Here is a 16,662-nt window from a genome sequence, read left to right as displayed (position 1 = left end):
AATCTGAGTTTGTGGTGGTCTTTAGTACTTCTTTTGACTTTTTAATAGATATAATAAAGCTATAAAGCTGCAAATTATCCAGTTTTAAGTAATACCATTAATACTCCTAACTAGGGAAAATAAAAAGTTTTAGCTGACTTATTTCTAGAGGGGAAGTCTTTTTTTTTTTTTTTTTTTTTTTTTTTTTTTACATTTTACTGGGTTTTAGTTCTTAGTGAATGAAATTACAATGACTGAAAGGATGTTAATTGCTTGTTAAGCAACTGATATCTCTTGACGCTCTTCCAGACAAATGTGCACCCCACAGAAAAAAACTATGTTATTAAAGACATGCTCTGCAAATGACAATGACTAAACAACTCTTATTAGTGACGATATTTCTGTCATTTAGTAGAATGCATCTACAAAATGTAGAGACAGGTTTGATGGATGATCTTATCCTACTTTTTTTTTTTTTGATTGTTTGTTTTGTTTTGTTTTTGTTAGAATAAATTTGTAATATACAGGATTTGAAACAGAAATTTAAAAAAAAAAAAAAAGTATAAGTTATTGAGATAGTTATGCTTTTACTCCTAAACATTTTTTTTATACAGACATAATATCAGACAATTCTCCCATCCACTGCAGAAAGAATTCTGTACTATGTTGTAGTTAATGAAACTGTACGTTTGTGCCATTGTGTCTGAAATCATCTGTAAGTATTGTGACTGAAGAAGTCTTCATAATTGCGATCATGGCCATCTCTCACTACCTCTCAGTGTTCTTTCCTTTCTGGCTGTTGGCTGACTGGCTTCCAGCCACTGTGGTATTCTTCGGGAATATATTGTTTGTGTCTTCTGTTAAAGGATGGTCAGTCCCGAACAGTGAGACAGTTCCAGTTCACTGACTGGCCAGAACAAGGAGTGCCAAAGTCTGGAGAAGGGTTTATTGACTTCATAGGCCAAGTGCATAAAACAAAAGAGCAGTTTGGTCAGGATGGACCAATCTCTGTTCATTGCAGGTAAGAAAATAAAGCCTGGAAAAAACTTGTACAGATTTTTTTTTTTTTTTTTCTATTTAATTTGATGGCTGACTACAGTGAAAATGTATATATAATTAGAAATTCGTAGGCAAATTATCAGAAGTGTAACCAAATATTACACCTTAAAAAAAGCACAAAGCTTTATGAATTGGGAACTGTTTTGCAATATAACTCCATTCACACAGAATAAATTCTTACAAAATATATAGAAGCACATAATATTTTGCTACTTTTAAAACAGCGTCTAATGCAGGATAAAAGTTGCATCATCAGTGCTACACTCAAAAAGCAGTAGGAGGGACATTATTGCAAGTTGCTGCATCTGATCTGTTTTTCCACTCATAATTAAAAGTCAGACTTTTACATTGGTGGAGATTATTATCTATAAACAACTCCTGAGTATTTCTCCTGACAAATACTTCAGTAGCAATCAAGTTGAGCCAGAGAAAAACATCAGCTACTTCAAGAAAGTGAATGGAATAGAAAATATTTAGAAGCTTTGCCTGTCAGAAAGTCAGTGAGGTTTGGAATGGTCAGTTTAAAATTCAAAATGTCATACACATTTTTTAATGTGATAATTTCTCTCAATCCCTCCCTTTACAATTGCAATGTAGATGAAAAAAAGATTGGAGGGTATATAGGAATAATCCAGGGTAGGCTTTTAAAATATTTTTAATATTCTTTAGTAATGTTTTTATTTACTTCATCTATAGTACTCCAGAGTCTGTAACAGATGGCCAAAAATATTATCTTAAACTTTTATCTCTTATTTAATAAATTGGTTTCTATAAATTCCATTAGGATTTTAGACACTCATTTTGCAACATTAAATTATTTTTGGTAGATGAAATGTTATTTTTTATATAACAGAAATGGAAAATATTGATATATGTTCCAAATCCTTCCTGCAAGCCAAGTAGTTCCCCAATACTAGTATAAGGACAAAAATGAGGGAGTTTACTGAAGCATATGTATGTATAGTGAGCGAGAACTTCCTGTCCTTTTAAATCTGTCAGCGAGCAAAAGCTGTTAAGAGCACCTACATGCTTTAAAAGAGAATGTTGTGCTACCCTAACCTGAAAGCCTAACAACTTAAATACACTAGACAACTTGAATCCTACTTTTTCTGTTTGCCTAATACTTTTTATAGCCTGCTAAGGGGAGCATCATTGCAGATCAGAGACTGTGATTCATTTGGCAAGGAAAGATGAAGAACAGCTGTAACAAGAATTAAGCTTCCTGACATAAATAAATTTAGAGAGCATAGAGCAAACAAGCAATAGTTATGCCTGTATGCAGAAAAAAGAGTGAAGAAAGCTCATAAAAAAATGAAGTGAAGGTATTCTTTGATGTTCTCTGTACCTTGCAAATTTGTCAGTTCATAGCTGAAATGAAGAACTACAGACAGTAAGGTATGGAAACATTCCAAAGAGTTGTGATCTTTTGTGCTGAAATTATGGAGATTTCTACCACTGACTTTGATAGAAATGAAGTCACATATAATATAATCATCATGATTTGGTGTTTAATTATTTTTTCATAATCAAAATGACAATTTTGAGATCAGTCATCATTATAAATGTTACTCACATTGTTTGAATAAGAAATATCTCTGACAAATTAGTAATTTTATTTATTTATTTGCTCTTGAAGTATAAAATTCAGTCACCTAGCCTTTGTGGAATTCTTACAGTAATGCTTCCATTTTGTACTATGATAAATTCTTAAAAATATGTTCTATAGAGAGAATTTCTTGAAGCAACAAATTCCTCTGTTAGTTCACTGTAGTTTCCACTCCACTGTGAGCATTTTTTCTCCAGTTTGCTTTCTGTACTACATAGTAATGCTTACCACCCACAATATCTAAACATTCTCCTCTTCCATTTTTGCAAACAGAACAGTATGTTACTAATTAAATTTCTAACCTTGTAAGATATTTAATTAAAAAGTAGTTTAAACATCAAAGTATTATTCTCCTTAAAGAAAAATTTTCAACTGAAACAATCTTAGGTGCTGACCAGTATGTTCAGAGTTCTTAAGCCAGATATGTCTGACTGTGGTATCAGCTGTGAGATAATGGGTTGCTTACTGCCCACCCATACAAGTTCAGACTTTGAGCATAGCTTTCTCTGTGTTCTTACATGCCTCCTTTTCCCGAAGTTATTATGTGTTTCTTTTTCTCAGTTTCACAAATAGGTAATTGCTTAAAGCTAGTAACTGGCAACTATTGCCTCCATTGACTAGATGAATTTCTATAGTTTCTTGGGATGTTAGTAAAAGAAATCCAAGACAGAAAAAATAGCAAGCGTGACATATATTCAAAGAAGAAATTCCAGGCTGATGTAGACAAATATTGTGTATGTATATTAGTATTTGTATGTTAAAGATCCAGCCTGCAAGACTTGAATAAGGGCTGTCTTGGACATTCCCTGTTCTGTTATTTAATAATTTTAGATTGTATGTGAACAATTTCAATACTACTGAAAGTCCAGTGATTGTCTCTAACTCAGTGTAAATCAACTAAAGTACTGAAGGCTTGCAAAACAGAGGCTGCACACAAATACAGCAAAGAAAGCAGCAGAATACATAACTGAATTTCTCTTTTGTTATTTATAGCTTAAGTCACTGTCTCATTTTCCTTCGTCATGCAATGATAACTGTATTTCTGGATCAACAAACCAAGTAATTTTGCAGTGAAGACTGGAAAGTCAGGAAGTACTTAGTAGCATATGAAGCCTTCTTGAGAGCAATTATTGTTCTACACCCAATGTGGTAGTTCACAGCCTTTCCCTCTGTAGAAATCTGCATACATACGGTGTGTTGTATCCAGAGATAATTTGTTAGCCAGTTCTTTCAGCATTAACTGTTGATTAACATTCCTTATCTCCCATCATTTTTCTTTTATTATTGCAAAAGTGCGGGTGTTGGAAGGACTGGAGTATTCATAACTCTGAGTATTGTGCTGGAAAGAATGAGATATGAAGGTGTTGTAGATATCTTCCAGACTGTCAAAATGTTAAGAACGCAGCGGCCAGCCATGGTACAGACAGAGGTGAGAAAACAATTACTATGTAAAATGTTGATGAAGTAGCATGGATATTTCTATAGACCCAAAAATTCACAGAGGGAAACCATAAAATTTGGTTTATTTATTTCTTAAGTCATATAGTAACTGTATGAATACAATACAAAATCTGCTGTGAAGGTATTGTGAGGACTATTTCCTGTTATGGCACTAAACACTTCTGGATGGGGAATAAAAAGATAATTTCAGTAATGGAATCTAAGTGATCATAGTTCAGGGAAAACATTTTCCCAGAACCAGTATTCATTTTAATTTGAACCTTTCAACTCTGAAAGAAATGTAGGGTGATAAAGAAGGAAGAAAATTGTTTGTAAAGATTGATCCTGTGAAATTCTTATGTTGCAAGAGTGAAAGGCTTTGGAATGAGGCTGCATTATTTTCATAGTTGACTTTGGATCATCAAGCGATTGACTGTCTGGCCTGAAAGTCATGATGCTAAATTGAGCATCAGTAACACTACAGTGTCAATAGTCTCCATACCAGCAATAACGCTATACAGAAATATGAAGAAGGACATGCAGCATCAACTGATTTTCTATGCCTGGATGCTTGTAATTGTAGCTGTGTCATGTCATAATGAATACATAAACTTTCAGCACATACTTTATTTCTACTTAAATTTTTGAATGGGAGATTTGAACTAAGCTGTAGTCAATAGACTACTCAGCAGAAGGCAAAGACAAGGGAAGTATTTTAGGTCATACATTTGTTTAGTACGATTTCATTGACATTAACCTTTAAATTAATTTAAATACAATTTTAAATCCCCAGAATTTTCCATTAAAAAATATATACTTCTTCTGTCAAAGGTAGGTTTTATTGTTTTTCAGAAGAAACTTCAGAAATACATATATCTAAATACAGATATTTGCCTTTAGTCTTGTCAGTCAAGTGTATTGTTGTTACCAAACTGACTCGTTAATTCAATTTATTTTCCTATATAAGTACTATTCTGAACAAACAAAAAGAAAGCTGAGTATTTTCTACCATTTTAGTTCCAAGAAATAACTACAGTTTACTGAAAAGCTGTGCTTCTTGAAGCCAACTTGACAAGCTCAGTCTTGGACTGTATATATTATCCCTCCAGCTTTGATTTTGTTTCTGTATGTCACCCTTTAACCCCTCTGTTGAAAATAGGCTTTAAGTACTCATAAATTTTAGGATTCTGTGGAAGACAAATTCCTCATGCAGTATTATAAAGTGCCAATAAATTTAATCTTTATTCAACAGGTCAATTGCACTCCACACATTTATTTAAAATTTAGGAGAACATCTAATGTATTCTCCAAAAGTTCCAGCACACGGCAGAAATGATCACATCACTAAATGAAAACAAATGTCTAATAAATTTCCTGGTCATTAAAAGAATTTTAATTGTGATATTAACAAGTACAGCCACGTACTGTGAGCTCGTACTACGATCAGATAAGTCAGAAGGATATTAGATTCACTAGAGATTTAATCAAATTCTGCACCCCATTGAAATTTCTCTGCTTCCAGGTACAGGTTGAAATGCAATGTGTTTCATGTTAATAAGGTGTTTAGCTACATATACCTCCCATATTCCCTGTTCTTGCCACAGGGTAAGGAATCTTCACACCCTCATCAAAGCTTGTATTGCTGAAAGGTTCTCTTTGCTTCCTAACATGTCTTTTAACTTGGCAGTTTTCTGTGTTTCAATCCATATTAAGGCTGTGGTAAATTTTGCATTTAGCATGATGTATTTGCTATGGAGTGAAATGGCTGTTTTCCTACTTATTTTCGAATAAATGGGAAAAGACATCTTAGCATGCTCCCATAAGAATAAAGTTTTATGATTGTATTAATTCAGTTTAGAAATTCTGAATAAACGATTATACAGTTGTTTCTCCAAAAGAAGATGCATTCTGTAGAAAATGTTACTGTGTTAAATGAGTGTCTGTCTTCATCTGTTGTAACTCAAACTGCTCTTCTGTGTATGCTAGCTAGGGAATATTGCTGAACTACAGATGCTTCTGCAGTATACTCATCTATAACAACAAAGTGTTTATTCTTAGTTGAAAGAAAATAGAAACCAACCAACAGGATGGCTTTTTGATGCTTTGGTTTTCTATCTTTCTATCTCCAGGATCAATATCAATTCTGCTATCGAGCCGCACTGGAATATCTGGGCAGCTTTGATCACTATGCAACATAAAAACCCATCCTGGATTTTTATTGCAGGCCCTTCAAGATCCAGAGAGCCGCTTCTGAGCCATACAATGTGCTTTAGAAGTACTTCTTAGCTCTTAGCTATGGAGCGATTATTGGGGATATATAAAATAAAGTTTAAAAAAAAAATAAAAAAAAAATTCTGGGGATATTTAAAAACAAAACAGACCCAACAATTCCATGTGGACCAAGAATTCACAGTTTAATAACCTAACCATAATAAAAGAATCCTGACCATTGAGGCGTCTGAAGGATCTCATTTACAGATACCTCAAGGGTTCAACATTGTTTGAAGTCAAAGGGAAGAGGAAATTGTTGGAAAGAGCAACCATCTTGTTCAGGCCTGCATGCCTTTTGCAAAGAGGAATTTTGAGAACTGCAATTCAGCGCAAGATGCTTGTTGAAAGGTCAGGACCTGGCTTCAAGACAAAGCAGACTCTTTACTTCAACAGTACCCCTTCCCATCATATTGCTCATGATAACACTTTAGGGAAAATGTGAGAATGTTTAAAAAGAAAGTCCTTGATTTAGTTTTTTAGTATTGTAAAGATACTGCTGACCTGTGCTTCATTTTTAACTGTGTAAACTTTTTCCTTTTTTTAACAAGAGTTTATCATTCAATGAAGTGAATTAAAGAAATGGTTGCATAACTGTTTTTCTTTTTTTTTTTTTTTGTTTAAAAACTGCAATTTTTTTTTTAACCTGTAGAACTCTTATCTGTAATACTGTGCTGTAGAATGTTAAATAATTTGAAAATTTGCACATTTTTGTGCAGTTCTGTATTTATCTACAGTGCCACAGTCTTGTTAGATATCATTTTACGCTTCTGTTTGATTTAGTTTTCTTTAAGAAAATACTCACTGTAATCAGTTAAAGGAAAACGGAACTTTTTGGTTTCTTTTGGAATCAACAGGGAGGCGCAAAGTATAAAGATGCTGCTACCACACACGCACACACGCATACACATGTACATGCACACCCACACCCTCTCTTTCTATGTATATATGTACTTATTACTGTCATTCCTTATCTGGCTCTCTGTACTTACAAGATACAGAGAGGTAGATACACATACACATACACACACATACACAGTCATACTGGTTCTTCCATGACCTGGATTTATCAAAGCATTTGAAAAGTTTCTCAGCATACTGCATTTACATTATAACAGTATTTAATCAACTTTGAATTTCCAAGATCCATAAACTTCTTTTTCTAGGGAGAAGTGAGGAATGCACATCACTGATATTTGAACATCATCTATATAGCAAACAGTATTTCCATCCATGTTGCCACTTTCACACATAGATATCACACATACTCACATGCACACACAAGCATACTTATGCACACACGCACACAGAGTATGTTGTTTAGGCTTCCAGTGAAGTTCAATATTTGTAACACTATAGTGCAATAAGAAACCATATTATTAAATGTTAGGATGTGTGCATGTGGGAAAGATCAGTGCATATCCCTTTAGGAGGGGAGAATGTTGTAATATACTACGTATTAAGATGTTTTAAAATTGTATTCAATAATAATGTCTATAGTGTGCGCTATATCATTTACGTTTATTGTATGTAACAGGGCAAAGCCAAACACACATTGCTCTGTGAAATCAAAAGTTTTGTGACATACAGTGTTGTTTGGGGATGCTGGGTTTTATTTTAATTTTACATTTAGAGTGCCTTATATTTGATGCCTGTTTTGAATAGCATTTATTTAAGTTAGCCTTCATTTGTATTTAGTTCAGTTTATTCATATCTATGTTATTCTTTTCATACATTTTAATACATGTATCAGACAGTTTTGAATAATATGCATTCCCAGTTTCTATTCAAGTATGGTTGATAATAAATGATAACCCAAAACATGTAGGTATACAAGGCCCTGTATATTTTCATATTTCCAATGGATGACCAGTCTACAACTTAAATACCTGTTTCTGGTTAACCCATCATGTCACTAATCGTAGTGTTATCATTACAGAGATGTAGCAGTACCCCAGCAGTTGCCAACATTAGCAGTGTTAAATCCATAGCATAGTTTCAACTTAGGGCCAACTCCTGTTTATTCCATTGTGTCAAGAGATTGCTAAAGTCAAACAGTTCCTTTAATTAAGGCTAGCAAGATTAAGCTGGAAGAATTTATTTGAGAATGGTGCTGCATTTTCTTCCAGAGGACAAAGAAAATTCTTTAAGTAACAGAAAGTACTTCTTAATATTCTTAATTTGATACCATTTACGTTGACTTTGGTTTCCATTGTGTCTTGTGCTGTCATCAGTACATGCATATCAAAGGATATCTGTGGAGCACTGGTATGGCTTGTGACCTCAACATTTCTTCTTCCACATTTTCCACTACTAGTAGAAAGAAAAATACGAAAGACTAAATTCTAGCATGCGTTATATTTGAGCACTTTTGTAAGAAAACACACTCACACACACACACACGCACACACACATACATACATGAAACAGAATTATATAGAAGGCTACCTCAGAATGAGACTCTGTAACTTACATCTGAACCAGAGGAGAATGTGCACTATGTTTCTTTCTCTTCTTTCTTTATTTGTACTTTAACTAATTATTGAAGTGCCAGTTTATGTGGTGTCCTCATGTACTTTGGATTAGATCAGAAAAAGTATAAAAACTAAAAAGGAAAGAAAATAATAATAATTTTGGAAAAATAACCTAGGGAATATCCTTGCACATTGGAGCTCTGAATAGATTAGAATTACAAAAGAAAGAAAAAAAAAGAAAGAAAAAAAAAAAAAGAAAGAAAGAAAAAAAGTAAGAGAAATTATACGACTAGATTTTTCTTTTAGTTTTTGTATTCTAAAGTAACTTGAGAATCACTGATGTGCATTCCACTTTATATAATCTCATATTTTGGCATTAATTTAAATTGTGAGCATCTTTGCCTGCATACATCATACATTTCCAAGCTTAGAATTGGCTTCATCAGCATAACCAGTATGGTGCTATTTATGTTTGTATGTGTAGTTATGTCTTATTTTGTGATAAGTTGCAATGTGGGGAAAAAAAAAAAAAAAAAAAAAAAAAAAAAAAAAAAAAAAAGGCAAATTGTATGGAAAGGATTTAAGTTTAATTTAGCTCTTTTTTAAAACAGACTTCAGTTGTTAGAAATTGGAGAGGAAAGCTGTGGAAAAGGGAGGGGCCCTCTAGGGAGATTTGCACTTTCTATACCTTTGTACTATGCACTGCCCTATTGATTCTACACTCAACAATATTATTACTTGAACCCACCTACAAGAAAATGCTTATAAAATCCACTGGTGTTATATTTAAATGACACAGAACATGTTAAAAGATTAAAAAAAAAAAAAAAATAGCTTGCAGTGACAAGGAAATGCAATTACATTTTTTGGTTTTCCTTTCATTTCTCTGTTTTCTTTTTGCTTTTTTTTTTTCTGTCTTATTTCTTTTTGTTTATTTGTTTGGATTTTGGTTTTTTTTTGTTTTGTTTTGTTTTTTGTTTCTTGTTTTTTTCTGGTGCCCTGATACTTCATAGATATCAGAAGGCTACAGGTCTCATCATAACCATCTGTTAATGTGGCTTTGCCATTCAAGCTTGGAGTGTCTTTACAAAGATAATTAAAAAAAAAAACAACGTGTTCTTTGCTCTTGTTTTGGATGCATAGACTGAAAAATTAAAAAAAAAAAAAAATTACCTTGTAAAATGGCTTGTTAAAAAGATACAATTACCTCTAATTAGTAGTACGCGTAAATGTTTTACAGAATGAAAGGCGTGCTTTTTATTTTCTTACTTCGTTACATTGGTGGCAAAAGAAAGTCTGTATGGAAATCAGTTCTTTGCTGACACAAGTTCCATTTGTTACAAATGAATTCTAATAAAATGTCAGTGTTATGCAGCCCTGGTCTTCTTTCTTAAGCAGTACTTTTGAAATCAAAACTTATTTGGTGACCCTTTGTGATAAAGAATTTAATTGGAACTACAAAGTAATCATTAATCATAGCTACTAGCTGCACAGTGGAGAGTGCATTCCTACATTAGCAAATGTATTCTCTTCAGCATTAAATTTTGAGCCAGTGTAGCCAAAATCTTTCTTTGGCATATGAATTTCAGTGATATCATCACACTTCGCATTCCTAAGGAATTCCTGTGTGTACTTTAGAAATATGTCATTACATTGAGAAAATAGACTACTGTCCAATAGTAGTTCAAGTCAGAGAAGTAAAGTGTCCCATGTTCATAGGGAATTTTTCAGAATTTGGCAGGTTCTGGAGTAAGTTTAAAGTCATAGGTCAAAGTACACTTATGGAAGTATTGGCAATCAATCATGATGGATATTTAGTTCAATTTCTTTCTGTGCTGCATGTTCTGATGATTCCTACGAGTAAAATCATCAGTTTGTGACACTACAGTGTTCCAAAATGTTTTCAGGAACTATGAAAAAGTTTTAGATTAATGTTGCATATTTGGAGGTAGGCTGCAAGTGGCATGTCATGGAAATCTAGTCAAGGAAATAGAAAGGAGTCTTACTCTGCTTGCTTGCTTTGAAAAAGAGCTCTATCCCTAAGATTGCTTTGTTACTACAGAAACACAGCCTATTAGCCATTCTTATAAAATACATGTTAATATAGAATGTCAATTGTCAATAAAGAATTCTCTATTCAAGAAAGATGTGCAAAGATGTTGTTACACTATCTTCTAATATCTTGCATTGCTCTAATTTCCACATTAAAAAGTTGATGTTAGTGTAAAAGCAAAAAAGCTTAACAAGATATTTTTTCCACTGACTTCTGCGGAATTCAGAATTTCTTCACAGACTACCTTCAGCTTGAACATATTTTACATGACCAGTGCAAGATGGTTAAAAGTTGTGGTATGCAAGGTTTATTTAAATGGCTGGCTTTAGAGGGTTCCCTTTAATGTCAGCATTGATTGATGATCCTTTGGATTTTGCTATTCTGTGCATCCAGCATGAGCCAAAACAAAGTGAAAAAAGTCTAATACTGACAAAAAGATTTGACAGTGTATGGGCTAGTACAATCCAACTTAATGGATTTTAACAAGAATAGCTCTAACTCATGTTTCCTTTACATAGGAAAATTATTTCTATGACAGATATCTTGAAATCATAAAGTTAAGAAAAGCTGCTGAGATGTGAAATTATCCCCCATTAAAGCAAAATAGATACAGACTTGTATCATGCAAACAAATGAACCAAATTCCTAATTTCCATAATCTTCATAATCTTTTTTTTTTTCACCATGATACCAACTAAAATAATTAATTATGTGACTGACAATCAGTCCTGATCACAAGTAAGAGAAAATTGCCATCTGAAGTTTATATTTTTTATCCTACTGCATATTTCTCCTATTCTGTGTGAAATAAAGGTAAAAGTGAACAACTGATAAGTACATATGAAGTGTAATGTAACAGAGTAGTCATCACTGAAACTAAACATAACTATCACTGGTTAAGAAAGGGACAGAAAATTCATAGAAATCACTGGGTCCTTTTTGCTTCTAATGTGAATATGAGCCTCTTCTCCAACTTTCTAAGCACAATGATCTTAAATTACTACTTTGAAATGTTTGTGTTTCTTTTTTTTTTTTATTTTGTTTTAAAGCAGATTTGCTGCTCTATAAGCCGGCGTACCAGTGATAATGGAATACTTCTTCTATAAAGATGAATATCTGTATCTGTACCTATATATCATCTACATCAATTTCTGTATCTACATCATCTATATCAATATCTGTATCTGTGTCATCTATATTGTCATTGATGTTATATTACATATATTTATATAACGCTATATAACCTGTGCAAAAAGTTGTATAATTCCTGAAATTACTTTGCATTTTGATACTAAAAAAATTTGCATTCTTGGACAATTCAACTTTGCTTATAGTGCAGGATCAAATTGGTGAAAGAATACAATTAAATTGAATCAATATTGCACTGCCAAATGATATCTTTAAAAGCAATTTCACAGGTGTGAACAAATGGTACTTTTAAATTTCTGTCACTGTACACGAGGAAGTAGAAGATTGATAGGGTATAAGATTTATCTATACCTAAAGAGTGTCTTTAGAATCTGTATCAGTTTTTATTCTATTTTGTATTTGTATTATTTTTTTCTTCATTTACCTTATTTTATTTCATTATACTTTTAAGGAAGAAAATACTAATGCTGCGCTATTGATTGGAAGTACTTGGAATGTTATTTTGCTCAAAACCTGAAGCATTTGAATAATGTAATTATACTGACACTCAAATAATTGCACTGCCTCTTTACACTATCCTGTGTGTTTTAAACAAGCTTGTTCTGTCTTCCAACTCCACCTATGATTCTACCATAGTAGAATATAGAATATTTTTCTGTCACTAATGTAATGAGTCAGGATGGGAGTAAACATCTAATGTACAGCTTTCAAAGAGTAAAATGATAACCTGCAAACGAGACATTGTAATGAATAGAGATCATTTTGCATCTAAACTATAAATAGGATGCTTTCAACCCAAAATGAATTCAGCTTCCTTCTGTCAGCATTAGTCTTTATTATTAAAGAGGGAAAAAGCAAACAACCTTTATTTGCTAATAAAAATAGTTCATTATATATACAAATTTATTTTTGGATTTAGAATTTAGATCTTTGAAGTTAAAACAGTCTAAAAATACATCTGTTCTCATCCGTAGAGACAAGAGAACAAAATGTTACATTTTTTTCACTTAAAATGAAGTTGGTGTTCAGTCATGGTGAGCACTTCATAAACACACAAGTTCCATGTAGAAAATAAAGTGTAATTTAAGGCTGGAAGGAGACAAACACGCAGCTGTTGTTTCTGAGTTCATGAACTAGATAAGTGTTACTGCTGGCTCAGAAGACAAACCAACTAGCCATCACAATTAGTCATCTTCTTCAGATATTATGACACTTCAAAGGAAGCACCAAAAAAAAAGCTGCAAAAATTGTAGACTAATGATAAACACTCAATAATCTACAGAGCACAGATCAGGCAAAACAGTAATATTTCAATGACAACTGTAAAACTTTGTAAATCTGCTTCATACAGTAATTTTTTTTATCAAATTTATCACCATTATTCCAACAGTCCACACTTTGAAAGAGTATTTGCAAACATCTTACACAGTCACACCTTCTATTTGAGCTCTTTTTATTCCAATTTCTTTGTTAAATTTTGCTATTCCCTTTTCATTAGATGCTTATCTTTTCTTGATAATCGACTATTTCCAAGTGTTGTTGTTAATATTTGTGGATTATATAGGCTTTTTGGTTGTGGGATTTTTTTGTTTTTCAATTTTTTGGTTTTTGTTTTTTGATTGTTTTTTATCCCCTTTGGTTTTGTTCTGGTACAAGTATTGCATCTATTGAAAATGAATACTGATAAGGAGGAGTATTTTTTCTATTGCCAGATGTCATTTCAAACATTGATGTTGATCATAACTTAGTCACTGACCTGGAGAGTAAATTGCGAGGAGCTTTTCCTGCACTCTCATTGAAGTAGAATGATGTTGATTATAGCTGTCAAGTCTGGAAGTTATCAAACGGGAAACAGAATGCTACTGTCTAGAAACCCTAGGTAATAAAGTCTTAGGGCTAGAGAAACAATGGAGCAAATTAATTAACAGTATCAGCATTTTTTTTTCCCATGGTTAAATTCTCTAACCTATGTAGATTATGTACAAGTCTCCAAACAAACCTTGCAACTGAGAACATTGGAGCTTTCATTAAAACCTTGCTCTTACACATGTTTATATTGTGAAATACCACAAGCACTGGCCTGTTTCCCAATGTTATCGGGGTACTGAGCTGGTCGTAATGTTTGTCTGATTAAAAAATTGATGTATTTAAACAAGAATAGTTTATGTCAGGATTTTAATCTCATAATTGTTATGAGTAAATTGTAAAATGTCTGGAAGGCTAATTATATGCTGAAAATATATGGATTGTTCTTCTAAACAAATAATTACTGAAGCAAAAGTTATGTATTTGCTTTCCTGTTTCAGCTTTTTGGAAGAATTTTATCAAAGGAAATGTAAATAGTTCTGTCATATTATGGCAAAACTTATAATTATCTATGCCTACAGGATTATCATAGAGTTCAAATATTTAATTACATACTTGGATTTTTTTTAATTTTTTTTTCAAAAGAAGAGGGAAAAATGTATTAAATAAACTCTGTTGATGATATCTACAGTGGCTTATGCTATTCTAGTCTGGTCTTTATTTTGACTATGCCTTCTTTCTGATGTGTGTAAGACAGAGATTAATATATTTGCTAGATGGCTATTTTGACAGGCAAGGAATTTACTTGCCTATGAGGACACATCCTCACCATTCATTATAAAATAGTGGAAAATTATTGTTTCTTAGAATGATTGGGGATCAAATAATATAAATTCACTATCAACAAGTAACAGGTTCAAGCAAATCCTTACAAAATTAAAAGTAAGTAAATGCTGACACAGGAAATAAATAAATAAATAAATCTTCCTCCTTCATGTTGATTGCATTTCCCATGAAAAACAAGCTGAATGTTTCTCATACTATATGTGATGTAAGGTGGATAATGAATCACTGAAATTTTCCTATTAGTCAGGAAGGTTTGACTCAATGGAATAAAAAATTTGATTTAACAGAACTATTTGGGATATCTGTGCTACACAGCAGACCTGAACAACCTCAAATATGTAATACTTCTCTCATTATAGAATTCTGAATGGATGCTTCTCAACCTCTTTAGTTCTTTCTCTCTCACTGTCCATAACTGTTCCTTTTCTGAGAGAGCTTCTGTGAAAAACTAATACATTCCCATATTCAGTCCAAATAATGTATAATATTGATCTATATATTTGCATATGATGACTCACCTACATAGTATTTTAAATCAACATATATTTTTTTTCCCAGACTTTAAGTCAAATATGAGCTAATCTGTAATACATCTTTCACTTTGACTACAGAATCCTACATGCTGATCCATCCAGCGCACAAAAAGAGCAATTGTAACTCAAACCAGAATTCCCACAGATTTCTTATCTTGTTCTACTGTCTTACTGTCTCCAGCAGTTAGTGTATGTGTATGTTCAGAACATATCTTAATGAGTCAGCTACAGACATTCATCAGGCAGTGAGTAATGAAGTACAAACTATGACAAACAGTACACATTTTCAGTGGTAAACTGGATGACTCCTGAGAATTCTGGAGTAACTCTCACCTTTTTTCCACCTTTCTTTCTGCCTGAGTCATGGCAGCACTAATTAGCAAGCCCACTCTTTACAGTATACCGAGAGTGTGTCCACATAAATGTAAAAAAGGAAGAAAAACTACCTTATGTTGTCTTACAGATTTCAGAAAAGTTTAGTTGACTTAGAACTGTTAGAGACATAGGGTGTTGATAAAATTTCTGTCTTCCTCTCAGACCTTATGCAGTCCTTATGCAAAAGCTGCTGTCTATCAAGCACAGTAGTGAAGCAACTCAGTTTTCTTTGCATCTGTCTGAGTAGATATGCTTTCTCTTTAACATAAGGGGAATTCTAAGAATAAAAATCATGGCAGAAGATTAAACATGATGTCAGGGCACCTAACAATTAATCTTTGCTCCTCCCAAGAGTTATTTAAGGTCTTGCTTGACATCAGTAATAACTGCATCCTGATAAAGTTATTACTCGAATTGATTCCAGTAGGGTTTCTGAAGTCACATAAGAGGCTTGTAATTAATGGTGTATTCCATGTTTGATTATTCTGTGTTCAATTCTGTTTAATATCTTCACAAATAATCTGGATGGTGGGGCCCAGTATTCTTAGCAAGTCGGCTGAAGATATAAAACAGGGAAGAATAGCTGATACCCCAGAGATTTGTGCTTCCAAACACACGGACCTTGACAGATAGATAAATGGTCTGATAGGAACAAGAAATGCATCTGAGGAGGAACAACCTCAGGCACTAGTATGTGAGGGAGGGCCACTCAGCTGTAAAATGACTTGGTAGAGTTGAATCAGAATCATTAAGAAGGTCAGTGTATTCTGGACTGTGCTGGGCAAACCACTGTCAGCAGATAGAGGGAATTGATCCTTACCCTTTGTTGATAACTCATGAGGCTACACCTTCTGTACTATGTCTACTTGAAGATTCCTCAGTACTAAAGAGACATGGATACTGAAGAGAATCCAACAAAACCCCTCAGATAATGAAGGGACCAGAGCATCAGCCAACTGAAGACAAGCAGAAAAAGCTGGAACTATTCCACCTACAGAAGAAGGCGGCTCAGGAGGGATCTTATTGATTTAATTAAATACCTGAAGAGAAGGTTCAAAGAAGATGAAACTAGGA

General features: G+C 33.2%; 1 protein-coding gene across 24 annotated transcripts in view; it reads left to right on the top strand.

Moving 5' to 3' along the window:
- PTPRD (protein tyrosine phosphatase receptor type D) overlaps positions 1 to 14,525 on the top strand; it is a 1,083,558-nt gene extending 1,069,033 nt beyond the window's left edge. For all 24 annotated transcript variants that reach the window (XM_072360023.1, XM_072360013.1, XM_072360012.1 and 21 more), the window contains 3 exons: positions 846 to 1,000; positions 3,938 to 4,073; positions 6,214 to 14,525. In XM_072360023.1, the coding sequence (XP_072216124.1) occupies positions 846 to 1,000; positions 3,938 to 4,073; positions 6,214 to 6,282 (360 nt within the window). In that variant the 3' untranslated portion in view covers positions 6,283 to 14,525. The remainder of the gene's footprint in view (positions 1 to 845; positions 1,001 to 3,937; positions 4,074 to 6,213) is intronic.
- Positions 14,526 to 16,662: the final 2,137 nt, after the last annotated feature.

Source organism: Excalfactoria chinensis, chromosome Z (assembly GCF_039878825.1).
Source record: "Excalfactoria chinensis isolate bCotChi1 chromosome Z, bCotChi1.hap2, whole genome shotgun sequence".
In the NCBI taxonomy this organism is placed as follows: Eukaryota; Metazoa; Chordata; class Aves; order Galliformes; family Phasianidae; genus Excalfactoria; species Excalfactoria chinensis.
The sequence above is the reverse complement of the archived record's forward strand: the minus strand, read 5'-3'. Positions and strand labels throughout refer to the sequence as shown.